Source organism: Orbicella faveolata, unplaced genomic scaffold, assembly GCF_042242905.1.
Source record: "Orbicella faveolata isolate gen_17 unplaced genomic scaffold, um_ofav_v1 contig_46, whole genome shotgun sequence".
NCBI lineage: Eukaryota > Metazoa > Cnidaria > Anthozoa > Scleractinia > Merulinidae > Orbicella > Orbicella faveolata.
In genome coordinates this window covers 14,663,926-14,678,498 of record NW_028301576.1, presented here as the reverse complement: position 1 = coordinate 14,678,498, position 14,573 = coordinate 14,663,926, and the positions used below count along the sequence as shown (strand labels likewise).

The 14,573-nt window shown below is 38.5% G+C and overlaps 2 protein-coding genes and 1 long non-coding RNA gene across 4 annotated transcripts; all 3 read right to left on the bottom strand.

The window, feature by feature from the left end:
• Window positions 1–22: 22 nt before the first annotated feature.
• Window positions 23–1,898, bottom strand: LOC149098542 (uncharacterized). 2 transcript variants are annotated; one of them, XR_016203889.1, is made up of 3 exons: window positions 1,444–1,898; window positions 690–802; window positions 23–250 (listed from the first exon to the last, which is right to left on the bottom strand). It is a non-coding gene; the product is annotated as an uncharacterized LOC149098542 (long non-coding RNA). The 2 variants fall into 2 exon arrangements; XR_016203888.1 differs by lacking the exon at window positions 1,444–1,898 and having other exon boundaries at window positions 690–929.
• A 2,074-nt stretch (window positions 1,899–3,972) lies between these two features.
• Window positions 3,973–13,604, bottom strand: LOC110054747 (neuronal pentraxin-1-like). The gene is made up of 4 exons (XM_020761103.2): window positions 13,540–13,604; window positions 12,934–13,014; window positions 11,906–12,116; window positions 3,973–4,634 (listed from the first exon to the last, which is right to left on the bottom strand). The coding sequence occupies exons 2-4, from the start codon at window positions 12,995–12,997 to the stop codon at window positions 4,241–4,243; spliced, it is 669 nt and encodes a 222-aa protein (XP_020616762.2). The 5' UTR covers window positions 12,998–13,014; window positions 13,540–13,604; the 3' UTR covers window positions 3,973–4,240.
• On the bottom strand, window positions 7,894–8,375 carry LOC149098541 (uncharacterized). The gene has a single exon (XM_089278226.1). The coding sequence runs from the start codon at window positions 8,285–8,287 to the stop codon at window positions 7,967–7,969; it is 321 nt and encodes a 106-aa protein (XP_089134352.1). The 5' UTR covers window positions 8,288–8,375; the 3' UTR covers window positions 7,894–7,966.
• Window positions 13,605–14,573: the final 969 nt, after the last annotated feature.

The following is a 14,573-nucleotide window of genomic DNA, read 5'->3' as shown; positions in this document are numbered from 1 at the left end:
TGGCAAAGCAATATGGAAGTAATGATGTTAAAGGTGCTGTAGAAATAACTGCACAGCTACTTTATTGTATTTGTTATAATTTATTATAACTATCATCATCTAATTCTTCCGAAATTACAAGGTTCAGTATTAATCAGTATTCGGCTAGTTTTCATCGCTGTTCGCTGCGGTCGTCGTAGACGTTCTGTTCTATGCCCCCACATCCAAGAGTTCTTGCCACGAGACACACGTTACTTGCCGCTCTTTTCAACTGTAGAAGAAAAAATTAGAAAAAGAAAACCAATGCTATTAGACTCCACATTTCGCGCAAATCTTGTTAGCTTTGAAACCTACAATCATTAGTTGGATATCCGTTTCAATGTCTTTCTTCTTGTTTTGGCTTTGTAAAGTTTTGGAAACTGATATTGAGCCACCTGACCATATCCCCATCTAATTTTTTTTTTATATGTATCGTTGGGGATTACTTTAAGCCCAGATTAGAAAAACGTGCTGATCATTTGGGGTTGGGATCATGTCAGCCTCACTTTGGGATTATTTCTGGGCCTGGGGCATTTCGGAGTCGAGTTGAGTTAAATGCGAGGTGCTTAACATAATACGATGTTCAAATAATACACTGAAGTAAAACAAGTCCAAGCTACTTCACTGTTTGGTGTAACAACGGAAAAAACCCAAACATAACAAAAACCAACCTTTCCTTGTAATTCTCTTTTTCCCGATGGCAAAGGTCCTGCAAAGCAGTCACTTTCGGTGAGAAGAAATGTAACAAGAGAAACGACGGCTTGGTTCTTCATTCTTTTGATACCTGTGGAACAGTGGAGTCGGAAATTCAGTAACTCACAAAATTGCCTTTTAGTTATTAAGAAATTCGAATATTCTTTGACTTATTATATCGTTTCAGCCGCCAATGTGACGCTGTATTCTGCATTTCCATTATAGTCTCACATTACGTTATCCTAAAGAAAACGAAAAGTCCGACCTATTAACTAACCGATTAAAGTTTTCAGGAAGAAATATAATAGGGTTAAGTTTGAATGCTGTCTATTTTACTGGACTCTTGAGACATAAGGCGCCCTTTTTTTTTTTAAAAATGTGCTATCACTGTTTTGATAAGCAGCTTCTTTACAGAAAGATTCCGCTTCAAAGTACTAATTACATATATTGTTATAAAAAAGTGGTGCAGAATTACGACGAATTTCGAATTTTATTTAAATTTTTAGGCCACCACAATCTTGTGGTTTTAACGGCCGACTTTATTTAAACAGTTGTTTTTCTGTAAAACCTACGAAGATATATTTTACGAGTGTTCTTGTAAAGGAAGTAGCCGAAGCCTAATCTAGGCATTCTGGTAGTTGGAGAGGCGCCCGAAAAATGAAGAGTGTATTCATGAGGATTTGGAATAAGGTGTTGAGAGATGGCAGCGGAACGCAATCACAGAGTACTTACAACAGCGTATTATTTAGAGATCCTGGATGGTATTACAAAATGGAATTAGCTGTAAAATAACCCTGTTATAACATTACATGTAGTAAACAATTTGTACTTGTAAAGTGAATAATTACAAAATTACTTATCAACGAGGGAACAGCTTTTAAAAGATAATTTTTCAAGAAATCGCGCCCACCGTTTAAGTAAACGGACATACAGTTCAAATGGATGGAAAGATCACGTACTGTCAATCAAGATGACTTCATTTTACTACCAGGCGCCGCAAAGTTTTAAAGATAAAATTATCAGTATTCCATTACATTGTATGTGAAAAAAACTCAACCATTTTGAACCATAAATCCTTCATCCTTCAAATGTGTCGGCGATTTTTGACACTCACTGCTTTCAAGTTTTGTCTTTACGTTCATCTGCCTCGTTTGGCGGACAACGAAAAAATATGAATTTCTGTTTAGGCAGGTGGTGACTGGGAAGATTCAGTATGGTGACAGCACAATTCAGAAACAAAATCTGTTCACCCGGGCTTTTATCTACACATGATCAGAAATAATTTAAACAGAACTTAGGAGAATTTCCTTCTTAATTGTTATGTGATCACTGAAAACGACTTCTCATATTCGTGCTTATGTACTCGTATTTTTAATCTATTGTTTGAATTCAGAAACAAAATCCGTCCACTCGGCCATTTTTCTACACATTAGAAATAATTTTAACAGAGGTTCGAAGACGTTAAGTCTTAATTCTTATATGATCTGTGTAAACTCCTCCTTATATTCGTATTCTTATACTCGAATTTTTCATCTAGTTTTTAAACAGTTTTTAACCCGAGGTTTTGAAGTTTTTATCCACGTTTTTATGTTCTTGTCCAATATTTATAACTATTTTGTTATTGTTGTTTTGTACACAAGGCCGTTCTGGAAGCCACTTGCTATTACCAATGCAACCTGTTCAATTTTCGTTTTGGTAAAATGATCTTTTTCCTGGGACAAAAATAGTAATTGGCTTAATGTGATACCCAAGTGAAACCCAGCACTGGCATGAGAGTTTTTTTTGTGTGTCATTTTTATTTGAGAAAAATATTGTTAGCACTTAATAACAGGAATTACTTTCTCCTATAGAGTCCTGGAATCTGAGAAAAGTTTCCTTATTTATTTTCACCAAGGATAAATCGAAAAGTGTGCTTATACGGGGAACCGGCTGACGAAGTAAAATCCATATTTCTAGCAAAAAACTGGTTTACAGGTGAGTACTTCTAGTTACAAGGTGTTGATGAAAATTATATAAAACATTTTAATTATTTTATGAAGTTGACAATGCTATTATACTGCCTGGCTTCAATTCCTTTGAAAGTTTCCTGTAATAGAAACTGCATACTCTCGAATCTTTTTCCAACAAAGATCGCTTGTTTTGCAGAAATTAAAAGTTGGCCTTGTTCCTTCTTTTGATTCCGAGAGATATCAGCCGGGGACATAAACAAATTTAAAAAGAACCGGAGTTTACAAACTTTAAGACTAGACAACTGATACGTATTAAACCGAGATAGAAAATGTAGTAAAACTTTAACGTTGATTGTACTGGGAAACAGTATGGAGCCACATACAGTGATCCTTGCTAAAATGTCCTGGAAACTCTTGCAAGATTACCCCTAAAACAAAAAGCAAGTACACAATGTCAACATTTGCAGTAAAAGGAAAAAAAATGTTTCTTTTTTGTGGTGTATCACATGGCGAGATAATTTTTTACAAATCGACAAACATTTGTCGCCATCTATAAACCTCCGCTTTTCTAAAGTATTACTTTGGAAATACATTAAGAACGTGGTGTAAATTAACATAATAAGCAGTACAATGGCTCTACACGTGCGTTATAAATCTTGGTACATTTATTTGGCGTTCTCTGGAAAACTACGACGTGAAATTGCCTAATTGTAATTTTCGAATTTAACGTTGTCCTGCATATTTCGTTTTTAGTTAGCTATGACCGTAATAGACCGACTGATTGACTCTATATTATCGTGAGATTTGTTGTTTAGTATAAATTCATGTTTCAATCGACGTTTTCCTCGATTTCGCCGTCTTGATTACGTCAACTCTCTTAAGTTTCTAGAAGAACTTTCCCCGCATTATTTCCATAAACAACTTTGGATTCAAGGCAAAATCACTATTACTTGGCTCGGTTTGGCAGGGGAGAGGGGTTGGGGAGGCTGCGTTCAAGGACCTTTTTCGCGATATGGGGGCCGTTTTGAATTCTATTGTTTAAATTAGCTATTATGGGATGTTCGGGGAGCAAATTAGCATCCCATAATAGCTACTTGAAACAACAGAATTTAAAATGGCCGCCGTATATCCTAAAAGGCCCATTGCTTAGGATTGCATGAGACTGGTATCAACGTTTTTCCTAGGTTGATTTTCTTTGCCATAGGTATATATGGGAAGCCTAGCGCACACGTGCGGAAAAGGGATTAGATGTCACACAAGGAAGAATATCAAACGAGTTTGAGTCATTAAGGGACGACAAATGCGAGGGAGATAGCTTGTCCTAATAGCTAGAGCTGTTTATTTCAATTTCCGCTTAAATGGCCAACGACAGTGTTGAGGAGTACAACATATATTATAAATTCAAGACTAGTTTCTCTCTTACATTCCAGTTACATTTGATTATGCCTTTTACTGTTTATGCAGTTCTGCTGTATACTACGTTAGACATAAGACTCTTATCGCCTTTGTTTTAAATCAGCTAAATGTTGTTTACAACTTACAGGCTAAATTCAATTTTGACAAAAAAGCCTCTGTTCAATCTAGTAAACACATTTACAAGTTGGTGGGATTACAAGACGTGGATTTCCCTTAATTGCATATATGAAATCGGACCACATGTACACGTTTCCTTCGCCGGCACGGCAGCATCCTGACAATTCCTTGATCGTGGACTCTGGCAAGACATGAGACCACACGTTTACATTTGTCAAGCTTCCTTGGAATGACTGATTCTGATCAAACTTTCCTCCAGTTGAGTCTTGTTCTTGGCCCAACACCAGAGATCCCTCCGCTTGAATCACGTAACCTGTCTTGAGACCCGTCCCAGTCTTCTCCATTTTCCCATCTTTGTAGAGTTTCCATTCACCATTAACGTTCTCCCAGGTAGCACAGATCTGATGCCAATCACCGTCGTTAGCTGAAATACCCGTTGATCTACACCGGAAAGGAAACAATAATGTGGCGGTTATAATGAGCACTGCTGGGTTACGGGTATCTGGGGTTGCTCTGGCATTCATATTTACGCTACATTACGCTAAGCACTCATCAGAGGGAAGGAATGATCGATGCACTGTATTTTTAACGAGTGCGTCTGGTATCTTAAACCAGCAATGTTCGATAGTCTTCGAAACCGCGGCGAAACTGATCTTTTTTATACTTAACCAGCCACTTGTTTTATTTTTGAGTCACTCATGTCCAATATAATACACCCAACCTGATAGCAAAATTTTGAAACCCACGGTCATGTTGCTATTGAAAGTACCAAAGATGCATATCCCAACGATTTCCAAGACTTTATCTAGACTTCATGACTTCTACCAACTTGATAATACGCTAATAAGTGGAACGTTTGTCATTTCCGTTATCTATGCGAAGTGAGCCTTGAAGTCAACCAATTTTGGTCTGTCTTCTATGTCTTTGGCTAATATCTTTATACCGTGACCATTCAGTTGAAAGCTATCGAGTAGTCGTCTCATCTGGTATTAGTAGTACTACTGGCTCCTTTGCTCCCTAACCAATCAGAGCACAGTACATATAATTAGCATCTTATTAAAATGGCTCTCCACCAATCAGAGATCCGGATTTCATCCACGTAACTAAATTTGTGACGTAGTCGATTTTGAGGACCAAGAGCCAATCAGGAGTCGAATTAAGAATTCAAGATGACGGTGCTAATCGTAAGCCAAGATGTCAGGGAGGGAGAATCACGCCAGGCCGCCAAGCCTATTATTTTGAAAGGCGTCAACCTTGTCACGCGGAAAAGCGTGACTACCATCTTCTTGTTAAAAAATCTGTACAAAAATCGATAAACAGATACTTACAGTGTCCTGCCCACAAACAACAAAAGTCCACACGGTCTGCCACCATGTTGAAGACTCACTGGACACAACATCGATTACAGTCACTTTAAGAATTTGTAAGACAAGCGCAAAGCGGATACAAAGAACTTCACTGGAAATAACTTCTCGCGTCTTTTTTCCCGTTATTGTTTAACATTCATAATCGTAGCCTCGATTCTCCTTATAAGCAACGACCGTTGAATATCCTCGAGTACGTTTAGGCGTAAGCATTGTAGTTGAGCTGCTCTAAACCTTTACTGAGAACCCGTGAATTTCTATCCTGTTATAGCTCTTATGCTTCAACAAGTTTTCATACGCTTTATTGTATAAGTTTGTATGCAAATTTTAAGTTACCCTATGTAGGTTTCTTCACTAGAGAAACACAAGAAAGGCTACGCAAACTCGTTCAGCGCTACTGTACTAACATAGAAATTAAATTAGCTTTTTCTTCTTTTAAAGTTGGTAGTATGTTTAGTGTTAAGCATCCTGTTCCTCTCGATCTCCGTTCGCGTGTTGTCTACAAGTTTTCGTGTGCAGGGTGTAATGCCTGTTACATCGGCGAGACTAGCCGACATCTCTCGACGCGCGTTCGTGAGCATCTGAGCAGGGACAGGAACTCACATGTATATCAGCATTTTCAGCAATCCCAGTCATGTCGGTGTTTAGCTAATAAGAACTGCTTTTCCAGCGCAGATTGTGCACCCAACAAACTACAAATTATGTTAAAGGAAGCAATGCACATCAAATGGAAGAATCCCACTTAAAATAATGTCTTAAAAATTGTGTGCAAATTTCTAGTGAAAGCGCTGAAGTAGAACAAGTCGCGAGTTGAGTTGAGTCATGTCCTTTAGCTAGACGTTTTGACGAAAACACGTGTTTAGAATTCAATTTAGGTTAAAATCATTTCAGGAACAACCGTTGAAGAATGAAAATAATTAGTCGAAGAGCCGACAAAAGTTTGAATAAGCATACATGCTTCCCCCTCTCAGCGCATTAAACCATGCATCACTCAATGTCAAACGTAATGAACTTTAATTTCAAAACTTTTGCACTTACAAGATATGAAAGTCAGCAGGAATGAGCAAAAAACGTAAACGATGTGTGACACTATAAAGAGCTTCTCGCGCTCAATGTAACTATAAACTAAGCGCTTCAAATAAAACAACCGTTTGAATAAGAACACATGTTTAGAAGCTGAATTCATGTTTTGATTGTATCCATTGGGAAACACCTCGAAGGAATCTCAAACAAAGTTTTCGCGCTTGAAGTAAAGACCTAACAAACACTGCAAATCGCATCGCTTCTAATTCAACAGCCGCGCGAATGATAGTTCGGCCTAAGCGGTTTCCCAATAGTCACAAGAATAAATCACTTACATCAAACATAATCCTTTCCTCCAAAGCGACGCACAGCTCTTGATCCGTTAAATCCATAACGCCCACCATGACACTACAGAGAAAGCGTGTTCTGAAGTCCGGCGTTGCAACTTGTAAAAATGAATTATCTCAAAGACCGTTTGACTTATAAGTGTGTATTCCCGGCGGTAACATATCGCGTTGCTAACAACCAATGAGACCCATTTATTATTAAATTGTTTAAAAATGAACAAAGAGTCTTGATGCTTACTTTCTAACGTTTATTGAATAATAATAACATGAACTCCGAAGGGATAATTGATTACAATTTTAAAACTTGACCGTCGGTATTCCACAAAGTGCTGGGAACTAGACTGGTTTCCAGTTTCTCAAACGCACGATATTATGGTATATTTTTCTTTGCTCTTGGTCACGAAGTCTTTGCCCGATCCGTTCCTTATTCTTGGCATAAAAACTTCTCCAATATTCATTGATCCGTTGCCTGTTACTTTTACATTATTGTGTTCAGTAATTTCTGATCTGCTCGTTGTTCTGTTGACAATATATAGGCTGCTGGCTAGTGGTTCCTTGTTGGTTTCATACCATCTTTTACGACGGGTTTTGAAAATCTTGATATTCTCTGCACGATATCTTTTTTGTTGGGTCGGGATTCGCTCCCTGTTCTTGGCATAATATTTTTTGTGGTAGGACTTTTTACAGACAACCCTTTGGTCATTCCCTGACAGTTGATTGGAGCAATTCATCTTGCATGTGTGGCGTCTTACAAATATTAATGACTAAAAATCTGGAATCAAACACTCTTATAAGAGTCGCAGGGCTAATTTAGGTCTAACCTCCTCTTCTACTTCCTCTTCGCCATCATCGTCGGGGAGTAACTTCTTCTGCATTAGTCTGTTTAACAGGAATTTCCGTTTTGCCACTGCCGACTCGGCCGCTTCGTCAAAATCCATGTCGTCTTCCTCAATAAAGCGTCGAAGAGTCTTCATGACTTTACGGTGTATTGCGTGGTGTTTGATACGTGAGTCCATTTTAGACGCTGTAAGTAAGTCCTTCATAGCCTTCTTCTACCTACAGATAATAGGGCATTGAAAGCAGCATTTTCGGCATAGTTTTGGGATTTTCCCTTATCCAGGAACTGCTGGACTTCTTTCAGGTAGGGTTCTTTGAGATCTTCCCCGACATTTTGACGTAACGGACTCCATGGATCTGGTTCATCGTCGTCCGCTTCTTCTTCCTCCTCGGAGCTGCTATTATCCTCCTCTTCTTCCTGTTCCTCTTCAGGCTCCTCTTCTTCCACCTCCTCTTCCTCTTCTACGTTTTCATCATTGTTATCTTCCACGGGGCCAAAAATATCTGTTGAATGATCACCCATGATTCTCGACAACCTTCACCAAAGATAGCGTGCTTCAAATGAGCCGAGTCGATTAAGCTGATATTTAATATACCATTTTGGTCAATGATCAGACATCCTCTTTCTTTCTTCGATGCCAGTGCGGGTATCCTTCGTGCGTCAGGAGGTGACTAAACACGCGTTTCCTGTCATCACTGGCGGGATGTAAATCCAGGACCGTGTACCCAAACGGTCGTTCGGTCACTTTTTGATACGCGTCCGTCATGTTTTGTCAAGGTGGGAAAAGCTTGAAGCAGTAAATTCTTCATCCCTAATTGATCTCTTGGATTTTTGAAGGCTAAGATTTAGTGGGCGTTTCTGGAAATACTCTTGGCGTATTTGCCTGGTGGAAACATGTCTTGGCACAAGTACAACACGGTGATATTTTGATGATGAGAGTGTTTGGTGAACAAGTCTAGCAACGCTTTTTCCTCACCTCCCTCTGCTATCAGATCGTCTAATGCGAGTAATCCATCCTTCGGAAACCATGACTTGAAATGGTCTAACTCTGGGATCCCTTCGTGAAATTGCACACCAGCGTCTTTCATGTCTCGGAATCCATCTTGCCACTCCCCTTAGCAATAATAGGCTGATTTAGCAATAGGACGGGAAAGTCAGATGACGATTGCAGGGCGCGCGGAATAACCTGGATTCTGTTCTAATTTGACCATATTTGGGTATTTGTACCGCGCGCGCCGTCGTCAAGTGACGTTTCCGTTCTCTTGCTAAATCAGCCTACTGAATCGTAGGGGGAGGTTTTACAAACAATTCTTGCAAGTGATCCGAGAGTAACGATTCGGTAAAACAAGTCTTGCCACAACCATAAGGGACCAAAATATTGGAGGGTGTCTTGAATTATCATCATCGTCATCATAAGCCAGAGAGACTACTGTAAACAGAACAAGTAGCACATCAGAAATTACTGAACACAATACTGTAAAAGCAACAGGCAACGGATCAATGAATATTGGAGAAGTTTTTATGCCAAGAATAAGGAACGGATCAGGCAAAGACTTCGTGACCAAGAGCAAAGAAAAATATACCATAATATCGTGCGTTTGAGAAACTGGAAACCAGTCTAGTTCCCAGCACTTTGTGGAATACCGACGGTCAAGTTTTAAAATTGTAATCAATTATCCCTTCGGAGTTCATGTTATTATTATTCAATAAACGTTAGAAAGTAAGCATCAAGACTCTTTGTTCATTTTTAAACAATTTAATAATAAATGGGTCTCATTGGTTGTTAGCAACGCGATATGTTACCGCCGGGAATACACACTTATAAGTCAAACGGTCTTTGAGATAATTCATTTTTACAAGTTGCAACGCCGGACTTCAGAACACGCTTTCTCTGTAGTGTCATGGTGGGCGTTATGGATTTAACGGATCAAGAGCTGTGCGTCGCTTTGGAGGAAAGGATTATGTTTGATGTAAGTGATTTATTCTTGTCGCTATTGGGAAACCGCTGAGACCGAACTATAATTCGCGCGGCTGTTGAATTAGGAGTGATGCGATTTGCAGTGTTTGTTAGGTCTTTACTTCAAGCGCGAAAACTTTGTTTGAAATTCCTTCAAGGTGTTTCCTAATGGATACAGTCAAAACATGATTTCAGCTTCTAAACATGTGTTCTTATTCAAACGGTTGTTTTATTTGAAGCGTTTAGTTTATAGTTACATTGGGCATGAGAAGCTCTTTTGTCACACATCGTTTACGTTTTTTTGCTCATTCCTACTGACTTTCATATCTTGTAACGTTAGTGTAAAAGTTTTGAAATTAAAGTTCATTACGTTTGACATTGAGTGATGCATGGTTTAATGCGCTGAGAGGGGGAAGCATGTATGCTTATTCAAACTTTTGTCTCTTCGAGTAATTATTTTAATTCTTCAACGGTCGTTCCTGAAATGATTTTGGCTTAAGTTGAATTCTAAACACGTGTTTTCGTCAAACCGTCTAGCTAAAGGACATGACTCAACTCAACTCGCGACTTGTTCTACTTGAGCGCTTTCACTAGAAATTTGCATACAATTTTTAAGAGATGGACAACAACTTTAAGTTTAAAACAAGAAATGTTTCGATCGTTCAACGATCATATTCAGTTGTGAATTCGTTTACAAGTTCGGTTGAATTAATACAAGCAATGGCGTATAAGTTGAAACGTGATACAATTCAAAATTTCGAAAAAATTAACGTACAATTTTAAGAAGCGCGAGACATGGAATAACACTTGCGCGAGCTCTACACTTAATATAAGGAAGAAAATTGTAAAAAATTGAAATAATTACAATGATTATAAAACAAAATGTTATGAAAAAAAATATAAACCGGTGCTAAATAAATGTATATATATAAAGAATAATATCAGAACAAGAGAGTTACGTCAGCATGTTTCAGCTACTTATTTAAAGTGGGATTCTCCCATTTGATGTGCATTGCTTCCTTCAACATAAGTTGTAGTTTGTTGGGTGCACAATCAATGATGGAAAAGCAGTTCTTATTGGCTAAACACCGACATGACTGGGATTGCTGAAAATGCTGATATACATGTGAGTTCCTGTCCATGCTCAGATGCTCACGAACGCGCGTCGAGAGGTGTCGGCTAGTCTCGCCGATGTAACAGGCATTACACCCTGCACACGAAAACTTGTAGACAACGCGCGAACGGAGATCGAGAGGAACAGGATGCTTAACACTAAACATACTACCAACTTTAAAAGAAGAAAAAGCTAACTTAATTTCTATGTTAGTACAATAGCGCTGAACGAGTTTGCGTAGTCTTTCTTGTGTTTCTCTAGTGAAGGAACCTACATAGGGTAACTTAAAACTTGCATGTGAACTTATACAATAAAGCGTATGAAAACTTGTTGAAGCATAAGAGCTATAACAGGATAGAAATTCACGGGTTCTCAGTAAAGGTTTAGAGCAGCTCAACTACAATGTTTTACACCTAAACGTACTCGAGGACATTCAACGGTCGTTGCTTGTAAGGAGAATCGAGGCTACGATTATGAATGTTAAACAATAACGGGAAAAAAGGCGCGAGAAGTTATTTCCAGTGAAGTTCTTTGTATCCGCTTTGCGCTTGTCTTACAAATTCTTAAAGTGACTGTAATCGATGTTGTGTCCAGTGAGTCTTCAACATGGTGGCAGACCGTGTGGACTTTTGTTGTTTGTGGGCAGGACACTGTAAGTATCTGTTTATCGATTTTTGTATTGATTTTTTAACAAAAAGATGGTAGTCACGCTTTTCCGCGTGACAAGGATCACGCCTCTCACAGTCATAGGCTTAGGGGCCTGGCGTGATTCTCCCTCCCTGCCATCTTGGATTACGGTTAGCACCGCCATCTTGAATTCTTAATTCGACTCCTGATTGGCTCTTGGTCCTCAAAATCAACTACGTCACAAATTTTAGTCACGTGGATGAAATCCGGCTCTCTGATTGGTCGAGAGCCATTTTAATAAGATGCTAATTATATGTACTGTGCTCTGATTGGTTAGGGAGCAAAGGAGCTAGTATTACTTCTGGTATTGTTTGTTTTCAAATAAATTGTAGAATTGAATTTGGAATTCTTCTGTGTGGTGGGAGAGTTACGAAAACCTTACCTGTGATCCCCATTAATATACAGAGCTAAGTTCCCATAGTTGAAGACGATTAGTTCGTTATCTCGGCTTGGTACGCTGTAACTGAATGCGGTGCCTGGAGCTGTGTCACTTGACTTCATCCAAAAGCAAATAGTGAATTGCGACAAACTGCGCATTCCCCATATATTCACATAATCAGTTACTCCTTTGTTTGGGAAGAACAGTGTATAACCTGAAAAATAATCGAGTGAGGGTTCTTAACTCTTACATACTGTATAACATATGTAAGTGTCCTTGAAAGTATGATCTAAAGAATTGTCCCATCTAATATTTAATTAAGGAATGTTCCGTGTGTAGACGTACAGATTGTACTATTTAAAATTCAGTAAACGTCGATGTGATGCCAGTGAAAATGGTGATTAAAAAGAAAAAGATCACCTTTCACATATTATTACTGAGCTTACAATTTACCATCTTTATTCACCTATCACTACTCACGATGACTTCGTCAGTGCTAATCCTAGCAGTATGTAGGACATCTGTCACATATGAACTCAGTTAAATGACATTACTCTTCGTGAGTTCTCGTAGCAGAGCGGATAGAGCGCCCGCCTGGTGTTCGGTAGGTCATGGTTTCGATTCCTGTCGGGTACTCAGGTTTTTTCTTTGTCCCACGCCCGTGTCATGTTGATCAATTCAGCTTACACAAGATCCCCAAAACATGAGCAATTAAAAACTTGGTCAAAAATCGTAATGAAATTTGGGATTGCCGCAGAAAGACTCCACAACGGAACAAAAAAGGTCATTGAAAGGAGAAAGCATTCCCTAAAAAGAGACATAGCGAAAGCAATTTCTTGCCAAACCACGTAACAACTTGACCGTATATATCGTATCTGCTTCTTTCCGCCTTTGGGGAATGACCAGAGAGAAGCGTTGCTCCCGACCCCTAATAAGGACTGCGAAGGAGACCAATTGGACCAATAGGTATTTTTCTTTCTTCGCTGTACAAAAGATAAAAGAGACTTTTCATACATTTTATTATGAGATACCTGAGTCGCCACTGACGTTCCCACTGAGGAAAGCCAAACATATACCAGCAATCACAAACAACATGACTCAATTTTCCTCTCCTGAAAATGAAACGGACGTTATGATTTTCACACGCAATGTCTTAGGGTAACATTTTTCAAACAGCTATGAAATATCAAAACAATACAAATTTAAAAGTTTTGAACATTTGCTCTCCCTGTGGGGATGCGTATTGCAGTAAAAAAAATAAGAATTTCAGAGCTTAGTTGAACCAAGTTCTAATGTGTCACAGAGTCGTAATCTGAACTGTGATATGTACGCCTACCGAACACCCTATTTAGTTAAAGGCTTATTAAGTGTCTCCCATATCACTCAGAAGTTTGTGATCGTTTGTCACTAGAGGAAGTTAAGAGTTGGTTGTTTCTGATAAATGGATAAATGGATAACAAAAAATAACTTCGAACTGTTGCTCTGTTGTCAATGAAAGCTATGTCAAGTGAAAAATTTGAGGGTCGATCAGTCCTTTCTCACTCGTTTGAATGATCAATAGAATTAACATCAAATATAGGAGATAGCAAAGATAACAAGTGAAAGTCTCATTATTTTTAGTGTGAAAATTGTCTCACCTGGAACTTTGATCTTGAATCTGAAATCTTTTTATTGTAGGTGATAGTTAAGCGGTTTTTAAGGGGATCGTCGCCCAATATTAAGGATGTTTGCTCAGGTGGGAAAAATGCTTAATTTGCTTAGGAATATGTTGAATGCAAGATAGGTAAACAATCAATTCCTAAAACGCCGCAGATTTGAAAATTTAAACAGTGGCTAGATAAATATATTTTTAATTTGCTCCTATGGCTATGTGATTTTTCTGGAGCTAGCTAGTAGTTGTGTGGCTTATGCGTAAAAATACCCATCAGTTTGGCTCAATATATAGAATACTATCAGGTTAATTAATTTCTAAAATCGTTAATTGAGATTACTTAGCTGAATTAATTTAGATTCTTAGGTGAGAATGTAACAGCTGCAAAGCTTTAGCACATGTAATCAAAATTGTAAAGTGTACCACCGAGTCATGCAACTTTACATTCATTTGGGTTCATTTGCATAAGCCAGAAAGAGATATTTGAGTCAATTACTCGTTGAGTTTCTTACAATGCTCGGAAGGAAAATCCACACTAAATATTAGATAACATTTCAAAGTTGTTCGGCTGAACTTATCATTTAACACATCTCAGTGATTACTGACTCTAGACAAATTCGCAATCTGGTCTACTACGTCGGCTTTGAAATAGAGCGCCCATGCAGTAACTATGTGCCATTTCAGTTCAAGCACGTTTAGGCCTTGTGTATTGGCAAATTATGGTTACTCAAAAAGGTCTTCAGTTAAAGTTATCATACCAAGGACAAGTAATCCCTTTATGTTAAACTTTGCGTTTTTATTTCTCTTAACAGGTCCTAATGAATCTCCCCAATCATATGAAATGCCACACAGTTTTTTTGCCATTTAATCGCATTTGAACTCTGTTCAACTTCGAAAAACCCACGAGCGGTCCTTGAAGAGAACGATGTAATTTGACTTGAAGTAGACGGACCGAAACTTACATTGTGATAAACTTTATACGGGTCTTGCTGCCAATATGAATACGACCAAAGTGACCAA

Excerpts from the sequence above, each read along its gene's own strand:
- LOC110054747 (XM_020761103.2), bottom strand. The coding sequence starts at position 12,997 with ATGTTGTTTGTGATTGCTGGTATATGTTTGGCTTTCCTCAGTGGGAAC. Across the intron at positions 12,117-12,933 it reads GAACGTCAGTGGCGACTCAG|GTTATACACTGTTCTTCCCA; the intron begins GTATCTCATAAT and ends ATTATTTTTCAG. Across the intron at positions 4,635-11,905 it reads TATATTAATGGGGATCACAG|ATCAACGGGTATTTCAGCTA; the intron begins GTAAGGTTTTCG and ends TTTCCGGTGTAG.
- LOC149098541 (XM_089278226.1), bottom strand. The coding sequence starts at position 8,287 with ATGGGTGATCATTCAACAGATATTTTTGGCCCCGTGGAAGATAACAAT.